At 42.7% G+C, this 19,899-nt stretch overlaps 1 protein-coding gene across 10 annotated transcripts in view; it reads left to right on the forward strand.

The window, feature by feature from the left end:
- TRABD2B (TraB domain containing 2B) overlaps positions 1-19,899 on the forward strand; it is a 286,108-nt gene that overhangs the window by 171,756 nt on the left and 94,453 nt on the right. For all 10 annotated transcript variants that reach the window (XR_013954405.1, XR_013954406.1, XM_080602716.1 and 7 more), the window contains exon 4: positions 3,702-3,876. Coding sequence is in view for 8 of the 10 variants with exons in the window: in XM_080602716.1 (XP_080458842.1) it covers positions 3,702-3,876 (175 nt within the window). In the remaining 2 variants the exon portion in view is untranslated. The remainder of the gene's footprint in view (positions 1-3,701; positions 3,877-19,899) is intronic.

The raw sequence follows: 19,899 nt of genomic DNA on the forward strand, positions 1-19,899 counted from the left end.
TATGAGTGAAATATATTATTGAGTTTCCATGAGAAATATGTATTTCTGTGTGTGTATGTATATATGTATGTATGAGTTAGCTGGATTCTCAGAAAAGTGCATGGCTTGCAGAGACTGACTACAGAACCTCTTTATCCCTTCTAACATGCATCAACTGCAACGCGAGCCCAGGTGATGGGTCGCACTGTGCTTTTCTGCTGATCCAACTCCTGCTTTCCTAGATGAACAGCAAAGTAAGAAGTTAGGATTTTTCAGCAGTCCCATCATACACCCCACTATACATTTGAGTACTGATAGCAGTAGTCAGCTATTATTGCAGAGATGGTCAGTCCCTTGCCCATTGGCACAGTGAATGTTTCATCCATTCACGCAGTTTGAAATGACAAATACCTACCTTTAAATATTAAAAATAATTTGTACACTGAATTGAAAGAAAAATATTTGATGAAATGGAACAGGGAAGGTGCATCCCTTCGGTGTGTTCATCAGCCTATTCTTTTAAAACAACAAATTTTCTTCCTCCCCTCCCCCCAAAAACATTAAATCCTGACTGCGGTTAAAAGCTTCCTAATTGCATGCGACTGTTTCTTGACTTCCTGATCCCTGTCTGGTAGTTAGGAATCCAAAGGGTTTCTTAAATCAACAGGAGCAGCTGCCTCCTTGAAGCCAGGCATGGTGTATGTCACTGGCTGTGGAAAGGAGCGGCGATACAGGGAGGAGCGGAGGTGATTAATGGGGCCAGTGTCGTAGCTCAGAGTGTGGTTGCACTACTGTGTACGGCCGTACTTACTTCAATCATTTATCTTCTAGCCTCTGCCACACACACGCACAAACATACACAGGCGCGGTCGGTTTTTTGCCAGTGACGGAGCAGTCATTAGAAATACAGGAATGCACAAGGTGCAGAGGGATCTCTAGCTGATGATGTGCCTGTAGGGTTGATACCTTCTTTCCTCTTGTTCTTTGGACAAGCTTTAGAAATGCTGACAAAACCCAGTCCTTTTTCTGAAATTTATCTCTCTGTCCTTAGCAAACTCTTTCCCACAGAAGGAAAATAAAGGAAAGGAGGAAAAAAAGGCAAAAAAAAGGCAAGGAAATGGCTCCATTTCATGGACTATATTTTAGGTTAGGTAAGGAAGGGAACCGAACTATGAGTTGAATGTGGATGTAGGATTGCAAGTGTAGAATTTGCATGAGCTGAAGCCATTCGATCCCCAGTATTGCAGCTCCTGCCTTGTGCAGGTCGTCCTCACAGGCAGTGCTGTACCTTGCTCTCCCTGAAGCACTGCAGGTGATCCGAGAGCAGGTCCCCATCGGTTCCCAGCCTTCACTTCCCTTCAGCCAAAAACAAGGGAGAAGACTTCCCTTACATGGGTGTCGAGCCTTCAGATGTTCCCAGAAAATGTCACCTTCCATTTCGGTCCCCAAGAGCTCCCATGACTCCTGGCTCAGCTACATCATCCCATCAAATACAGGGTACAGAGGAATTGCAAAGTCTTGGCATATCTGTATGGACCAACTGATTTACAGTTTTACCTTGCAGAGGTTATAGCAAGTGTAAAATGGCTACTCATTCCTCAAACATTACTCCTACGGTAATCTCTCACTGCTTTTCACCAGGAATTGAAGCTGCTGCATCCTTTGCTATTGTAGCCAGCAATGTTTTACCCCTCTGACGCCAGCAGGCTTCTCCTGAGTCCCTCTGAGACAAGCACAGGCTCTTGCCAGACAACAAGGCAGCTTCCTTGTGCATTAACAGGAAACTGGTGTCTCCAGTTGGTCTGGCTTAATGGGACTGTTATTATTGAGTGCTGGCAAAGGGCTAAAATGAGAACAAGGTGCAAAGTACTTGCTTGCTGTGAGGACTTTACAATATACATTGGAGAAGCCAAGCCATCCTGGAGAGCCCGGAGGAAGGAGTGACTCAGGCTAATACAATTGAATCCGTAAGGAGGGACGTGCTGTGGGAAATACGGTGATTTGGCAAAGCAGGTTGGGGAATCACAGTGTTTGAACCTCAAAGGTCCACCTGGTCCTCCTGGCTGGTGCAGGTAGAGCAGCAGGTTGCTGTCGGCAGCACTGGGGCTCTTGGCTCTGGAGATGTGGTGCCCGTTTCTGGCTCGCCCAGCTGGGTACGGCCCTTGGTGCAAATCCAGGGCAAGGCCTGGACTTGTCCTGCTGAATAATGCATGGTGAGAAATCTCAGCTTCCCCGTCCCCCACACACATCAGAAGAGTTGTAGCTGAGGCTGCAGTGAGAAAGCTTTACGGAGAGCCACTGGGAAGGTGAAGGTTAGTTCTTTCCCTAAGACTTGCTGAAAGCTTCTGGAGAGACAATCTGAGCGAAGAACGTGGGAAGAGACAAAAATCGTTGTGGTAAAATCATGCGGCCACATGGGAGGGTAAGAGGTGGGCTGAAAAAAGAAGACTAAAGGCAGGTTCGAAGAAAATGAGTGCAAGAATCTGGTATATTAGAAAACCAGAGGAAGAATTAAAGCAAAAGAGCCCTTGCATCAAGTATTTCAGCACGCTGCTTGAGGGATGTTCCCCTTATGGACTGCGCATGCAATACCATTACCACTGACTCAGATTAACACTGGAAATCCTGGCAGATTTGCATTCACCTGGGGACTCAGAAACCCGAACTGGGGTTTTGCAGCTTAAGCTGCTTTCCAGTGGTGAGGCAAAGAAAATCACCGGAAGGTGCCTGATCCTGTAAACAGTCATCAGACACTGCCCACCTACAGCACTTGTCGCTGCACTGTAGGCTCCCATGTTCTCACGGCAGACCTTGCGCTCATTGTGTCAAAACAGATCAACTATCCTAAAAATCAGAGACTTCCAGCTTGTCTGTCCTTTATAGCTTGGGTCTTGGCCCTTTTCTGGGTTAGCTGCCCTTGCTAGAACAATCCTAACAATGCTTTGGGTTTTCACCATGCTTCTTTGTGTGTGAACATCTCTCCTTCTAAAAGTAGGGACCAAAGGAGCACTTCTTGTGGCATTGCCTTCCTCTCCCCCAGAACATCAGGAATATTCTAGGGACTTGCGTGTTGCAATTCGTTGTCTTCTCTAGTGAGATCTAATAGCATCTAAAACTGAGGGAAAGGTAAGGAGTTTTACCACATTTACATATTCCTTTACATCAACATTTCCTACTATTTTAACCATTTGGATTATTAAAAATCAGCATATACAAGCCAAATCTTGCAGCCCTTATTCAAGGTGAAGGCGACTTCAGCTGAGAACAGATTAGAGGACTTGTTCTGTTATTAATTGGCCAATGAACTGGGTTGAACAAGCAGAGAAGAGGTTTTGGTAAGTTACCCAGGTGTAATGCCTAAAAGCTCAGTCTGCTGAAGGAACGGAGAAAAGTCAAAATGAACTTAAGTTCCATTTAGGAAACGTTTGCAGCCTGCTGTTCCCTTCCGAGATGAGGAAAGGTACCAGCTATTCTGAAAAATTGCCTGTTGTTGGGGTTTTTGTTTGTTTGGTGATTTGTATATTTTTTGTAGAATTCCCAGCAAGCTCACATCCTCTGGTGTTTTTTTTCAGCAATGTTCAGATGGCTCAAGTAAGACTAGATTAAAACCTCCAGTGTTTTTGAGATTACTTAACCGTTGTCACATGTCCTTTTTGTAAGCCCATTTTCTTTAACGGAGCTTGGTGCCTCCAGCTGAGCCTGTCTCTCTCTCTCCACTGCAGGTCCCCAACTTCATCAACACGACGCTCCCGCCCCACGAGCAGGTGACGGCTCAGGAGATAGACAGCTACTTCAGACAGGAGCTCATCTACAAGAGGAATGAGAGGATGGGGAAGAGAGTGATGGCACTTCTGAGGGAAAACGCAGACAAGAGCTTCTTCTTTGCCTTTGGAGCAGGTACAGCAGTGCTCTATTTTATTTGGATATCGTGATTAGAAGTAAAGTGGTTTGAATGCTTTGGGGTTCTTCCTCTGGTCATGCAGGAAGCTTTCTCAGGGGATTTGCACAAAGGCTTTTGTCTGTATAAACCTGCTTCTAAAACGAAGTGATTTGCTGCAGGAGGTGGGCCTGGGTCCATCTGAGTTGTGATAAGGCTGTGCTTTCTGTCAGATTGTCTTGGTAGAGCTGTGAAGCTGTTAACACTTCTCACACCTTTGTGTTTGTTCCCTTCCCCACCCAAACCTGTTGGCTTCTTAGGTTGTGTTTGCACCATGGTTGTGTTGCTGGCAGTGGGTGTAGGGTGCCTGAAGGGCCTTTGAATTTGCAAGGTCAGGTACTGGTGGCAGGGAGGCTGGGGGAACGTGAACCTTGCTGTGGCAAGGCACCAGTGTGTGGCTCTGGGTCCTGGGCTGGCATTTCAAAACTTCTGGTGTTTCTGCTCCTTGTGTTTCTTGATGTGACTTAGCTGCTTTGGTGTGTCCCAATAGATTGGATGTTTCTGAGCCTTGCACAAGTGTATGATTTACATGTATAGCTAAATAGCAGCATTTTAAGTCTCTAAGTAACAATCTGATGCATCCCTCTGCCTGTTTTAATTTTCTACATGGAGACTGCAGAAAGAAAATGTCTCTAGAACTTTTGTACATCTGCAACAGCATAGGCAACTGTCCTGTCTCTCTTCTTGTTTACCCTTTCAAATGGAATTCACGTTTCAGTGTGATAAGAGCATAAATAACTGCTCGGGCCCCTGCTCAGCAGAATCCTGAGTGCCGGCTTCAGTGGTTCTTTAAACTGTCCTGACTTCAAGGCAGTTTGAGATTTCCATGCCGAGAACTGATCTGCTCCTCCTGCTCCATCTCGCTAACAATTTCTCATTTTTGACAGAACTTTGCTTCTCGTCCCATGGCTCTCCCTGTGAACTTTGGCAATGACTCGCCTCTTGCTACTCACTTTGGTGGGAATTCTGATTAAGGACTGCAGGCTTTAATACAGATAGATGCATTTTGATGTATTTATTTTTTGAGTGGATCCAGACTGAATTTTCCCAAGCCTATTTAATCTCAAGCTTGCCTGATATTTCTGTATGAGGAGTCTTGCTCATCTGTTTTTACAGTAGGAAAATATGTCATTGTGGTTCTTAATTGGACAGGGACTAACTTTAAAAAAAAAAAAAGTTTGTCTAACCCATGGAGCTAGGTTTATTGGAGATTATAGTACATGATGGGTCTGATGGAGTCTCCAGTTCAGGAAGTCCCTAAGCAGGTAACTCCTGGAGCCAGGGGGACAAACTGGGCATTGCTGTGTGTGGGGTTTGGGTTCCCAACTCCTATCTGCATCTGAGAACAGCTACCCAAAACAGACAGGCAGCTCCACTTCTGAAAGCTGGCTTGTAAAGAGTAAGTCCCATTCTGTCTCTCAGTGCCCATTTTGGCTATGCTGGAAAAAGCTTTGTCACTGGATTGTTTCATTTTTCCAGCACTGACTGTAATAAGACAGAGTAGATGCATGTGGCAGAATTTATTGGAAACAAGGGGTGGGGGAGAGGCTGAGGAAAGCTTTTTGTTTTGGGTGCTTTGTTCCAGCATCCCTTTGGCCTTTCGCACTAAAACAGTCCCTCCCTGCAGGCCATCTGCACTTTAAGTACAATTAATTCCTCCTCTGTTCTCCAGAGTTTTTTCTTCATGCCATAAGTACTGAGGAAAATTATTAATTATTCAATGCCAAAACTTTTATGTGGCCTAAGTGCAAGCAAGTTCATTTTCTCTTATGATTCAAAAGCAGTTTTTGTCCTGAAGGTGTAATTGTAAGAGTGACATTTAAAAAAAAAAAAGCATTTTGAAAAGGCATCTTGTATTCTGATATCTACCTCTTGATTTTTAAGGGTTTTTTGTTATGTGCTTTGGACGTGAATTCAAACTGTTTTCTAGGTCCTTGAGGTTTTTTTTTTTTTTATGTATAAAAAATGGTGTTCTTGATGAAAGTTCAGGCTTTCACATATTCCCATGAACTCTGAAGTGCAAAATTTTAGAAATGCACCTTTGATTAGGACAGGCATGAGAGAACCCTGCTGGAATGTGCTTACTCTTGGAATAGTGAAAGAAGTTATTTCACTTTGTTTGAAAACTGGCATATTTAAGGCTGATGGGATAGAAAAACAGTAATTAGGGAAAAAATATTCTGGATGAAGTACCCCCAAAAGGTTTTCTTCTTGTGTTAAGCATGATCTTTTTATTAAAACATACATTTTGAGAATATCGGAATTTATATAATTGAATTCTTATTCATTTCGAGGTATATTGGTTTCCAAATTTCATAATTTCAGTCATGGTTTCTGGGAAGGGAAAAATTGGATAAAACTGTGCTGACAAATAAAATTAGGAAAACAAAATGTTTTCCTAAACATGAAATTTTCTCCTGCTACGTGAAAATAACTCTGGAAAAGCTTCAGCAAATGCAGTGTTATGGTCTTGGGCTGCTACAAGGTGACTCACTTGGCCTTGGTGTCATCCTGTAACTCGCAGTACACCTGGGGACAGGGTCCCACTCTGAAAATCACCCTCCAGAGGCAAGGAGCAAGAATGTGGTGTCCCTGTTAAACTCTTGCTGTGTGCCACGTAGAGCTGAGCTGCAGAGACATCAGGGTGCATTGCAGGGGATGTGCTTTAGGGTGTCTGTTTTGTGAGCGAGCGCAAGGCTAGGAAACATCGGGCACACAAGTACTGGGGATGAAGAAGTTGTAAGGGGAGAGGTACTTGAATATCCAAGAAAGCTGAGATTAAAACAGGTTTTAGATCCATGAGATGAAGTGAAACCTTTTTACTCTGCTGAAAGGTTTTTGCTCCATTCAGAAATATTAAAACAACAACAACAAAAATTTGCTCAGTTCTACCTTGAGCTTTTCAGTTTTCTGACTTTATTTTAAATAGAAGGTAGACTTTTCAATAGATTCCCACTTCTACCCTTCCATGGCATTACTCATACTATAAATACATTGGTACAGGTCAAGCTTTCAATTTATTCCTTTATAAAACACAAGTGAAAATGTCCATTTACTCTTTCCATTTTTACTTCTTTCTCCTCTCCAAGAAAAATACAGGATTTGGGTAAAATGGGACGCAATTCTATACCCAGTTCTGTACACCTCATTCTTCTCCTGCCATGGTTTACCATAGTCTGGCTTAATGTGAAAATTCCGCTGCACCTATATGCACACTAACTGTACTCTAGTAAAGAAATGGCATTTATTGTTTGTGCAGTTAAATGTTATTTTTCAGGTAACAGGCGTGTTAATTTTTCTCTCTGAATGAGTGAAAGTGGTTAAATAGGGTACTTCTAAACAAAAAAGATTTTTCTGCTTGCTTTTTTGTTTTGAAAATCCATCATGGACTGTCAGGAATTATTGATCAGTGAAGCCCCTCAGCCCTGATATATACATGTGATTAATAAAGGTCCATTTACAGTCAAGAAACAGACACTGCCAAGAGCACATGGGCTGTTAAAAAGAGTTAATATTTTGGCAACTAAGACTATACACATGAAGTCAATGTTTAAGAAAAAATCACTCTGGTTTATTTCATTTTTATGGGCAAATAATTTTCAAGTAACACTTATGATAACAGATGGATAAATTTATGTCTGCAGTTAATTTGAACGATAATTTCCTTAGGATGTTTTACTTAGTTGCATTTCTTTTTCTTTTATGAGAGCTGTCAGTTTTGTAACTGAGAGCTGGATTTATTGCTTCAGAAATTCGGATGCTGCTCTAGTTCATGATGTTTATTAGCAGCCAAGTCAGTAGGCTTTAAGATCTTTTTTGGTGTTTTTTTTTTTTTTTTTTTTAAAAAAACTTTCTGTGCTGAACTGTAAGCACCATAGTGGCTCCCATGGCAGGAGGGGAATCGAGCTGTCTCGGGGGCTCAGTCCTGTGGCAGAGGACAGTTTGTGTTTTCCCAGCCTGCAAGGTCTGTGCAGCCCCCTCCATCCCTGGTGTGGTGGAAGAGCACATGTGGGATTTCCACAGCTCCTGGTAAAGTTGGCGTGTACTGCCAGAACTCACCGCTTGACAAAAACAGGCCTCTTTGGTTCAGATGTCAATAGAGGTGGCTGAGATTAGGCTTAAATTTCTGAGATATTCTGTAAGAGAAAAGATTGGGGCTCTGCTGATGTTTGCATGATCCCATAAAAACAGAGGAATAATTCTGCTGGTGTTCCTGCTTCAGTGGTTTTGATTGTTCCTATTCAGGAAAGGTGAATTCCTTCCCCATTCTGCTGAGGTTTTTCTCAGACAGTGTTAGGCTGGCAGCATCATTAGTAATGAGTCTGTCATAAACTAAATGGTTAAAAATAATGTTACACATGGTCTCCAAAGCCTTTTGCAAACGCTATCTGGTCAGAATATTAAATGCTATCTGGGATGCAGAAGTGTGTTGCAAGTCTTGTGGCTGTGTTTTCACATGCTGGAGAAGTAATTGCCGAGCTTTTCTAAAGGATGGAGGTGGTGTGAGAGCACAGGGTGAGTGCAAAGCCTCCTGTTCCTAGTCCTCAGCTCCAGCTTTCTCACTGCTCTCTACAGAGGTTTCCCAAGAGGAATTTCATCACACCTCATCATAGATACAGAAGATACCAAAGGCAGGGACAGATCCACCATTCACCTTCTAAAGTAGAGTGACAAGGTGGCTCAGGTCATGCATGGTCTGGATCACCACTATGACATGCTTATTTTTCTCCGTAAACTAAAGAGAACCTGGGGAGATGGTTACAGGTGATGTAGCTGTCTTGAACGTTAAAATAAATAAAATAATGATGACCATCACTGAGATGGATGGTAGTGGATGTTGAATTTGGGTGAGAGGAAAGATGGGGAGAGGTGGGAATCTTTGTTATGGGAAACTACAATTCTGTTCAGTAGTTTGGGAAAGGGAATGAAGTGATGGATACTATACACAGCTTAAACACAAAAAATTAAAATCCAGAGGGCCTTTGTGAAAGCTGTTAGCACCTGCCACAAGATCTGGCACTCAGGTTCACATATGTTACTTGAAAGTGATTTTTCAAAAGAGAAATGCCTTGAGCCTGCCATGCAACTGCACACTGAGGACTGGGGATTTACAGACTTTGAATATGCAAATAGGTGTCTTGCAGTTTGCGCTGATGAAATATTGCATGCAAATTAGACACAAAGCTGCACCTACTTCTGTGCCATTGGGAACTAACTCGGCCTCACATCAGAGGCCCAGTCCTCCTTTTTCCAGAAATTGTGTAGCTATTTCCATTCCTGTTCTTCCTTTTGGATCCTCTGTAGGACATAGGAGGGGGGGAGGAATAAAAAATAATAATAATAAAAAAAAAAACACCATACACTTGCAGGCTGGAATATAAAGGGACTTTATCCCCAGGGTCAGACATCCTGGTCCAGCACTGATTAGTGGTGCTACTGACATCACTAGTGCAGTTCATCAGCGGGCTGTCTCAGTGGAACAAGAAGTTGGCGACTAGGAGATTGAACTTGGCAAGCCTACAAAAGAGGAAAAAAAGGGTGAATTAACAGTTTGCAGATGCTAGAACTCCCTTTGCTCGTGTTTATTTGGGCATCCAGATGCTTATAGTGAGGTTGGCCTGTTTTTGTGTATGGACTTTTTAATGTTAATTTTTAAGGTAAAGTATCACTTTGCTTTTAAAAATATACTTGCATGCTAATTTTGACCAAAAACATGTAATTGATTTGTTTAAAAGTCTGTATTAAACAGGCAGGGTCTGATTCCCTTTTCAGACACTGTTGTAAATCAGGAGTTACTCCACTGGGGAACCGCTCGTTCCAAGTGCAAATCCAGCCTGTAGCCTTTTTAAAAGAAAAGAAAAAAACAGAACCACACAACTTCAGCAGAACTTTCTGTACATTGATCATGTATCATATGGAGGTTTGGAAGCCTCTGAATATTTTCTTTTCACCTGAAGCTTAAATTGGCACAAAGAGAGAACGTGAGCTAGGGAAGCCAAAATAAACCTGCCTCCACTACCTTATTGTGAAAAGGGAAGTGCCATTGTGAAGGCTGATTCCTGTAATCCTGATTTGAGGAAAAACTCCTGTTGTACAACAAGATATTAATCATAGAAATGCTATACAGCGTATGTGATGTTTAGCTATCTTGAGGCTGCTATCACCTGTACCAACAAAGGAAGGTAGGACACCTAGCAAGTGAAAGAACAGATTTATGTCACTGGGCATGTATTTTGCTTGGGTGTCACCACCAAAACTGCTGAGGGAAGTTTGGCCAGCCCTGGACTCCCTCTGGTCTGCTGGAGAATTCCTCATGCTCAGCAGGGAGTCCTGCCTGGCTGCTTCTCATCGTTGCTCCCAATGACGTAGATTGCAGCCCAAAATCCAGGCCTTCGTGTTTGCTAGTTCCAGGTATTTAAGTAAATGTTAAATGCAAATAAAATAGGCCTTGAAAAGTGCAGTGTATGCATTTACCATCTCTGGCATAATTGTTCCCAGGATGAATGGGAAAACTCGCCTGTACACAGTAGGATTTTGCTTTAAAGAAACGTGTATGTTAATGTCAGGCCCTCTGGGTCCCTGACATTTTCATATCGTATTTATTATTACATCTGTGCCAAGTTCTACTGTATAAGTCTAATTCTGCCTGTCTGTTGTCAAAGAAAAGAAAGCTATATTGGCCCCTTCTGTCCTATAATATAGAGATTTTGGCTATACCCTAGCTGTATTTCTCCTCAAAATTTGAGATGTAAAAATGTAGACATAATTCAGGAAACTCTCTTATTGGAACTGCAAATAATCATGGGAGATTTACACCCAGGCTTAAGCGCTCTGCTGAACAGGAATGGGCTTAAACATGGGATGAAATGTTCTCCCCCCCAGCCCCTAGCCATATGCAAGAACTTGCTGTGAATCTATAGGCCACCCTGTAAGCCCTCAGGAGACCAGCAGAGGTCCCATATAATTTTAGATTTCATAGCAGGGGTGTTGAAATCAATATATGGATGCGAGACAGTTCATCACTTTCCATCCCAAAACAGTCTCATCAGAAAGTTCCCAACCAGATCCAGCAGCGCTGTTAGCGAGATCTGTAAAAGTCTGTGTGGAGAACCCCGAGGCTGGCAGCGTTCCTCTTACCACTGAGACTTCTGTGGGATGCTAGTGTGAAAAGGCAAATAGGATGCAGATGGCAAAAGATCCAAGGATCTCGTCTCTGCAGTGATTATCCCAGCTGGTAGCACAGATTTAAGATGTTACTGCACCCAAATGCACTTCCAGTCACCCAGCTGTGTGGTGGTGTCCTAGAGCAGAAGGAAATTTGGTGACTCAGCTGCCTAAGTTAAGAACCCTGTATGTTAGCACAGATCCTTCGGTGGTGTCTCCCATTAACACAGACTGACAGGGTTGGTGTGGGTTCATGTTCCCTCCTGCCTGGAGGAGCAGCACTGCCCCCAAGGTGACCTAGGCCACCATGGTTATGTCCCCTAAGGCTCCTCGGTCAGGGCTTCAGGCTGCCAGAGCAGGAGCTGAAAGGGAGACTTGATAGTGAGAGACCAGCTTGTACTGCTGAGCTTCTACAGCTTCAGGGCGTTTCTGATAAGTTTTAGGGGCAAGTTGCAGGAGGACTGTGCATGGAGGAAGTACTGGTGATCATCTTGATGGATTACAAAGACAGGGCATGAATGCTGGCTAGAGTGAGTTGTTCCGCAAAAGATACAGAACTGAAAGCCTTAAAAAGCCTGGCTGTAAATTATGTGGATTTTTTGAGAATTTTTACTGGTATGGAAACTGGGAATGGAAATCTCATTAAAGTGGGCGTTCTTGAGAGAGTTCCAGGATTTCTTGGTCATGGTTATGCCAGGAATACCATCAGAGCAAACTTGCTGAGAAAGGATTTATGGATTTGGGATCAGATCCTATTCTCGCTGAATTAATGGTACTTCTGGAGCTGACATCAAGGTGACTGGCATATGCACCTGGATGAGACAACATTTATTTGTCATTCCAATGCTTTAATCTAGGCTGTTACTTTCACATTACTGGAAAACATCAATACCTTCTGTCTCTTTTTAAGCCTATTAAATTCCTGTTCCATTGTTGTTTTCTCTGGTAGATCACAAGAGACGTGTCAAGGAAAAGAAAACGTGTGTGCAATATACCTCTGCCCAACAAAAATATTTAAACATCAGAAACGTAAAGTGAAGATAGAGTTACTTAGAGAGGCAGAGGGGAAATAATTAGAGTGCCAGCCAGCCAGAAGAGATGTCGTAAACTTCAGTTATTCACCTCTCATAGATGTTGAAAACAAACTCTGCCACTGTTCACCCATTTTATAGTGGCGTGTAGAAAGCAGCAGAGATCTGTGGACAAAATTGGTCTAATGGCAATGACAACTGGGCTCAAGCCCAAGTCCAATAGCTGAGCTGCCATCTAAAACTGGAATAAGATCGGATTCATTCTTGAATCTCAGATCCCTTTCTGCTCTGTGTAATAGATCTAATGAAATGTGAGTCAGGTCTAGACTGATGGGGAGCGAGAAGCAACTCCAATCCATGGAAAATGTTCATGTTTCAGATTTGTAATTAACCTTTTTAAAAACTAAACTTAAGAATATAAAAGGTCTTAACAAGAGTGGAAAACACTGGAGTGCTGGTTTTGGTAGAAGCTTCAGAGCTGTGGCCGCTGCAAGTCCGCAGGTGACTGCCTTGGAGGTAGTGCTGGAGTTCTTGCTATTGGTAGACCAATTTTCTAGAGCTGTGAACTAACTTTAAAAAAAAAAAAAAAGTCTTCAGAACTACCAGTCTTTACTCCTATTGACTTCCAGACAGGCAATGAGAAAGGGGAGGCAGGTGAATAAGCAAAACGTCAGATGAATGAATGTGTTTTGTAACTTTTTCTGTCTCTCTAGAGGTATTCACTGAGACTTACCAAGTACTTTGATTTTGATAAACTGTTTTTCACCAGCCAGTGACCTTTCTGCCAGAGAACTTCCAAACACCTTTTTAATCTAAGTGCTAACACTTTGTTGGAGTTTAGCTTTGGATCTGTCCCTGGCAGAAATGAAGTCTCTGTCACTGTCCAGGAATAATGTTGCAGGACTGAAACCTAGGTGACTTATATCTAAAATAAATAACATGAGTATTTTTAGTATTTTTCTGTAGTTTGTTATGGGAAATACCTTAAATTCTGAGGTTTGAGGACTTTTTTTAAATTGTATTTATATGCGGAAGGTAATTCGAGAGAAAAATCAAATGCCACCACTGGGTTAACTTGGTATGAAATTCAGCACCAGTTCTCGGTATTTACACAGAATTCACATTCACTTTGTGTTTTTCCTTAAGGTGTTTGAGGTATAGTGAAACTGCTGTGAGGTTCTTATCACTTAGCGATCTGGTCTGGTTCCAGCTGAAAATTTTGCAGTACCTCTGACTGAGAGGATTGGTTTAAAAGTAACAGAAGTCTGCCAAAGAAATAAAGACTTCATTATTGACATCAATGCTATTTTTAATCTGGTTTCCTACGGAAATGAGGCTTAAGAAATCATGGTGTTTGTGAGTGTCTGCATATAGGTGTGTGTGAATGTCTTTTCCCCCTTGTAAATTTTTAGTCTGTTGGCTGATTATAACCCAAGTTGACAGATGGCTAGAGTCTCCAAGATAAGTTCTTCCATGCGTCACGAAAACAAGTGATTGGATGGAAGAGAAAGAAATTGATGGTGCTCATCCACTGGAAGAGCACAGCGTGAGCTGAACTTTTATTAGACCTCAGAAAATCTCTCAAAATCTCTAAGGGAGGAGGTGAAATCTCTCCATAGTTAATGGCGCTTTATTGGTTCCTCTGCGTGCAGGAGGATGTGGTATGTAGTACGTGTATCAGTCACGGCATGGTATGAGCAGAATAATGATGTTTAGAGTAAATAATTATCTGGAGTATCTCAGGATCCGCATATCTCTGGACTGCACTCTGATGAGCAGTTCATTCTCAAGGCCAGAGCGACATTAGGTAGCAGCTTGGTAAATGTGACCTAGGTATGCCTCCAGGACTCTCTATAAACCTAATGAGTCGTGGGCACTCAAACCGTGCAGCCTCGTTACTGCTAATTGGCCAAGTGTGCCATCAACCATGCCTGAAAATGTTCTTAAGTAGCGAAGGGGTGAAAAGAGCATCAGAAACTCTTACCAGCCCAAGAGGCAGCCTGGGGCAACATTCCTGCGTGCAGAGTTCAGGAACACTTGAAGGTTGTTCCCTTGAGACCTGAAAGGGCTTACTGGCAATCAGGAACAAATTTGAGAAACACAGTAAAGAGTAAACCATGAGCTGTGGGGGGAAGCAGTTTTGCAACCTTAGGTGATCATAAAGGGGGATAGCTGTTACTCAGCTGTTGGAGAAGATGTGCTGAAAACATGGTGACGAGGACAGTGTTTGAAACCTTTCCAGAGCAAAATACAGATGGGAGTTGGAAAAGTCAAGCCGGAGTTGGTTCTTAATTATTTTTTTCTTTAGATTTCTGAAAATTGTCTAGTATCTTGGTAACAGCGGTAACCGTTAGGGTGGGACGCTCCCTTTTGATCTGTAGGTATCTGAAAGTTCAGCACATCTTCTGTGTAAAATCATCAGGTTCCTCTCACCCGTGAATCCCCATAGGACAAATCCTCCCACTTAGCTCAGATCCATGTTTTAAGATGGAAGGAATTGCCCTCTGGAGACATCTTTCCACTGGCTACAGAGGAAACCTAGAAAACGGACCTCCAACAGATGCCTGCCTTTCTGGTGGGAGGGATTAACTGAACCCTGAGAGCAGGAGTCAAGGATTCAGTGCTCTGTCCTTACCTCCACCTGACCTTGATCAAGCTGCTCGGCAAATTAAGACCTCCCTGAGCAACATTTTGTGTTGCTGCCTATGGAAGAGCCATGTTATTCCTGAGGAAAGTTAGCAAGCAGCTGGCTGGCCCAGGAGTGATGTCTGTCACTTCTTGGAGAGCGCCTTGGTGTGTGCTGTAGGGGTGAAGAAAGCCCTCTGCCGCTAGCTCTGGAAAACTCACACGGGGCTGGATTTCATCCCCAAGACAGAGGGAGAGCTGTAATCCCCCACAGCACCTAGCAGTACAAAGCTTCCAAGTCTTACTGTGTGATACAGTTGAAGCCCAGTGTTGGCCAACCCTTTCGTTCACTGCTCGGATCCTTTGCTAGCCCTAGCACTCAGCAAACTTTCCACCTTTGAGTGCATAGAAGGGAGACGCAGATATGCAGAGGGGTAAAGCTTCTTTCCTCAACTGTCCTGTCTAGGAAGGGAAAGACACTTCTAGTAGAAGTGCAATCATTCGTAAGCTTGATATCTGCCTGAAACTGGAAAAAAAAAAAAACCAGAACCGCTTTCTATTCATCGAGGGTGGTTATCCTCGTGAGGGACAAAACAAGCAGCCAAAACCAAAAAATGTTTTGACATACCATGTGTTTGTTAGATCTTTGCTGTTTGCTTAAAGCAGCAACTAGGCCAAATGAGTAAGCACTGTCAATGAGAAGCGATTCAGACCTTGAGACCCTTTGCAGCCTTCTGATATGACTTGTCTTACTGCATGCAAGGCCCAGGAGGGGTGGAAATTGGAGGGTGTGTGGGAGGGTTGTTTTTGTTTTTTCTAGTATTATGAAGAAACGTACCAGACAGTGTCCCCCGTGGAGCCTCTCACCAAGTCTGTAGCATTTATCCAGCATCTCCTTGAAACACAAAAAGCTCAGAAGTTGTCTGCCTGAATTTACGCTCACAGTTCAATCATCTCCCACACAATAAAAGCTCCAGTGTTGGCCTGCCTGTAACTGTTGTGCTGTGCGGTGCTCCTGTCAAAAGGGAGCCCTTCCTTCTAGCATTTTTGTTTTTCTTAATACCTGCCAATCACACGGTTTGCCTTTGCCTAAAGTTTGTTGTCTTTGCAGTTGGTCACAGCGTGAGCTACCAAAAACCTTGCTGAGCTTGACGGGATATTCTGTTAGCCTAACCCTAACACATGATCTTGCACCTCCCCAGCACACAAAGGGCCTTTTCACTGGCCTACCACAGCTCGAAGATTTCATTTCATGTGTTACAATTAATCTGTATTTATTGCCACTTATCTTAAATGGCCAACAATATCAAGAGTTTAAAAAGTGCTTTTAATGTCAAACTGGGTCAATTAAAACTGTACTTAAAATATTTGCAAAACTTCTACCCTGAAAATTGCCCCCTCGATCTGCTGTTAAGCAAAATGTTTTAAACAAATACACGCAGTTTGAGGAAACTGACATTTGGTAAAATTCCCCTTGATATTTTAGCAGAATCGAAGATCAATTTCCTTCTATGCTCTTTTTTTTTTTTTTTGTAACAAGGGAAAAATGAATACTATTTCAGATAGTTATGAATATTTGGAAGACTTTAAAGCCCAGCTTTCATCAAAACCCTTAAGCATTTCGACTCCTTGTGTTTAAACCTGAGCTTCAAATTGTGGGTCCAAGATTGTTTTTTAAACTGCTTTAGTATTGTGTTCGGACACAGGACTGAAAGCAGTATAACACCTTCATTCCTTTTTGTTATTTAGAGCTGTTGGTACTAGTGTACGTTGAGCTTTGTTGCAAGCTGATAATGCCTAGAAGTCATCACTTTTTTCCATCCCAGAAAAGCTCCTAGTTTTGCCTTGAACTTTTAAAAAGCTCAGTTTGCAGGATGGCCTCATTAAGTCATGTGAAGTAAGTGCTGGTATGGTGCCCCTGAGAATTCTGGACTCAGGCGGTGCGGCCAAGGTTGTGCCGTGTTAGGAGGCTGACATCCGTCACATGGAGAAGTCCTAGGAGGGCCCCCTGGTTAGAGCTTGGTTGTGCTGGACGCAGTAGATGCACAGATTAAGTGAGATCCCAGGCCAGGGGAATGAAATACCGAAACTGAAGGTCTGTCCACGTGGAGCCATTTGGATGTTAAGCTCTGATCCTCAAACGCTTACGCTTTTCCATGAGCAGTGACATTAATGAAGCCTGGTTTCCTATGGTTTTAAGTCATTTGCTTGGATTCCCAGTGGTCTAATAAGGTTTGAACTGCAACTGAGGCGTTTCTGTTAATTAGGGCATTCGTATTATCTTTATGGGTCTCTGATGTCCCTAATAAGGCTCACCCTGCAACTTTTTCTTCCGCAGGAGAGTTCAGTGAGTCTCTGTCCAGTCATCTATTTTCATAAAACATGTAGGAAAGGACTGTCTTGGAGACAGCTTCTCTTCTGTCTAATAGATTTGAAACTTGCCTGTGGGTTCAGAAATATTTCAGGGGAGATCATAAAGACAAAAGCATATACACAGAGGGACAGCAGGATCCCATAAGCCTCATGGTTTTTTGGAAACAAGGTTAAAATGAAATTGCCATATTTATCTAGTGTAAATATTGCACAACTTGAAGACACCAAATGGTTTTGATCATTTCTTTAGTAATTTTTTTCTTGTAGAATATATAATTAAACAAATCTGTCTTTCCCAAGTGATCTAAGTCCATTTTTAAAGGTTTAGGGATGGAAACACATCTTGAATTCCTCTTGTGTAAGACATAACATGAGAAAATATTTTTTGCTGCTTGCCACCCATAACAAAGGCATCATTATGTTAGTTTTGAGGAAAGCATTGGTTTTTGGAACCTGTGTTCTAATGAATGCAAAGATACTGGCTTGTAGACATGCTTTCATTGCTCATCAGTTGTTGCCTTTGTTATTTGTTTGTTTTAATTTTAATCTATTAACTGTATCAAGAAGCCAAGTGACACTGACTAATTGTATCCCAAGAAAGACAAATAGCGCAAAGTTAACAGCTTGCAAACAAACCATAGACTGAAATCTGTTCACATAAACTATTTGTTTTCTTAAATGCTTGCATGCAGGAATAGCGCAAGTTTCCCACTGTTGCTGTCATCCTCAGATCACTGAGTTCTGTCAGCCTGGTTTCAGACGTGTGGCACAGAGCCTTACATGGACCTGATTCATTTATGTTCTCCTCTTGGATCTGACAATAATGCCTGTCTCTGGAAAGGATCAGGCTTGAGATCTTTTTGAAGACCATTGCCTTTGGCAGTGTGGAGTAAGATCCTTACAGACTCTTATCCTGGACAAGGAATATTACTTTAGATTGATGTTATTCGCGTCTTTCAGTTACTTAAGGAGCCATTTGGAGATCATATGTTAAAACTCAGAGCTTTTTTGTTCGGAGGTACCAAAGTGCTGTAGCTGGCTTCACAGGAGGTTGGTGATGACAAGCTGAAAAGTGTAACAACAGTGAGGTGAAAACTCTAATTTGGTGTCGCTGTGGAGTACGGGAGGAAACTAGCTGCAGTTTCTCGTGAGATGGACTGGCCTAGTTCTGCACATCTGTTAAGAACATTTGAACCCATAGGGTAATTTCCCTTGAATTTGATGGAAGGTGGAAGTTTCATAGGGTTATGTTCCTATTTGGAAAGAGGTGGCTTTGGCAAGAGGAGGAGGTTTCTGTTAATGTTCCCGGTCAGGAAAAAGCTGTGATGTAAACTCTAACTCACTCCTTACTAGGGATTGGAAAAGGAGCTCATTCTCCAAACAGATCCATAGCAAAACACCTTTCTGCTGGTTTCAGTGATCGGGAAAGAGCTTGTATTTTAATGGCATTTTCTACTGAACTTCCCTGTTCAGGATTCTGCAGGCTTGTCAGATCTTCATCTGTTTCCATTAGATCCAGAGAATGGAATAAGGAGACTTTATGGCCAAATTTTGGCTGTAAAAAGGGAGATATTTGATTGAGTCTCACCAAGGGGTCAGCAGCGGAAAGACTGGATGGAAGCATCCACTGGGCATGGGCACCAGTCTGAAATTAACAAAATAGAAACCCCAGTTGTGTTGAAAATGTCTTCCTGCTGGGTGAGAAAGGGAAATAAATACAGGAAAATAAAACTTGTGTCTTGCAAGCAAAGGGGCTATGTTAAGTGCAGTCTAGTTACAACGCTGGATCCCTGTAACTGTGGGAAAATGTGATGAGACAGTGTACCCAAGCACATTTGTTGTTTCTTGTTAATTCTGCACTGTTCTGCATAAACAGGCAATGATGGATTGTCCTGGAGTTCTATGCATAGTATCGAAGAGAGCTGGATTTAATTGTCCTGCGTTTATTGTACAAAAGGAATGAATTATGAGCCACTTTACAGCATCTCCAGTGAAAGTGATTATCAGCGCTGTTCCTCGCCAGAGATATAACTCTGTCAAGTAGACTCCCTTCTCTCTTAGGTTCTTTGGAAAAAGCCCGTGAATCTGCTGTCTCCTGCCAGTTAAAGCTCAGGGTGAAACACAAAACCAAAAGCTTCCAATAACTACATATTCAGTTCAGATGTTGTAGGAATTTCTTACTCTGTTTTTTTCTTTTCCCCTGTGTGGAAGATCAGTCAGGATTTTTGGAGCAAGCAGCTGAAATAGTGCAGGAAAATGTTTTCCCAGTTGATTGCTCTTTTGATTCTGTAGGTGAGCGGTGTGGTTGAGAACACTTGGCTGTTGGCTTTAATTAGCTTTGACCTGGGCTCATGCACGCTAATAATACAATTGGTCATCATGCCATGGAAAGGCAACCTTCATCCCCAGGCACCCAGCCATATCTCATAGCTGTTTTCATGCTGCTCCTCCCTGCAACACTCAGATAACCCCAGAAATAGGTTTAAGCTGAGGCGGATGTATAAAAGGAATGTTATGAGCCCTGCCTCTGAGACTGGACAATAACTCATCTGCAGAGGAGCTGGGAGTTTTGCTCTCTACGTTTTCTATTGACTACTGTGGCATAATAAAGGACAGCGGAATGAATTGTAGGGACCATAACCTCCCTTGCCTTCTAGAAAGGTTGGGGGGGCACTACTGACCCCAGTGCTGCAGAACAGCAGCTGCAAGGGGCGGTTTTGTCTTAGTGTTTAAGATCTGCAGGAGTTTTTTCACTACACAGTGCGAGCCAGCTCTCTTCAAGGTACTTGC

This window comes from Anser brachyrhynchus (assembly GCF_964034855.1).
Source record: "Anser brachyrhynchus genome assembly, chromosome: 8".
NCBI lineage: Eukaryota > Metazoa > Chordata > Aves > Anseriformes > Anatidae > Anser > Anser brachyrhynchus.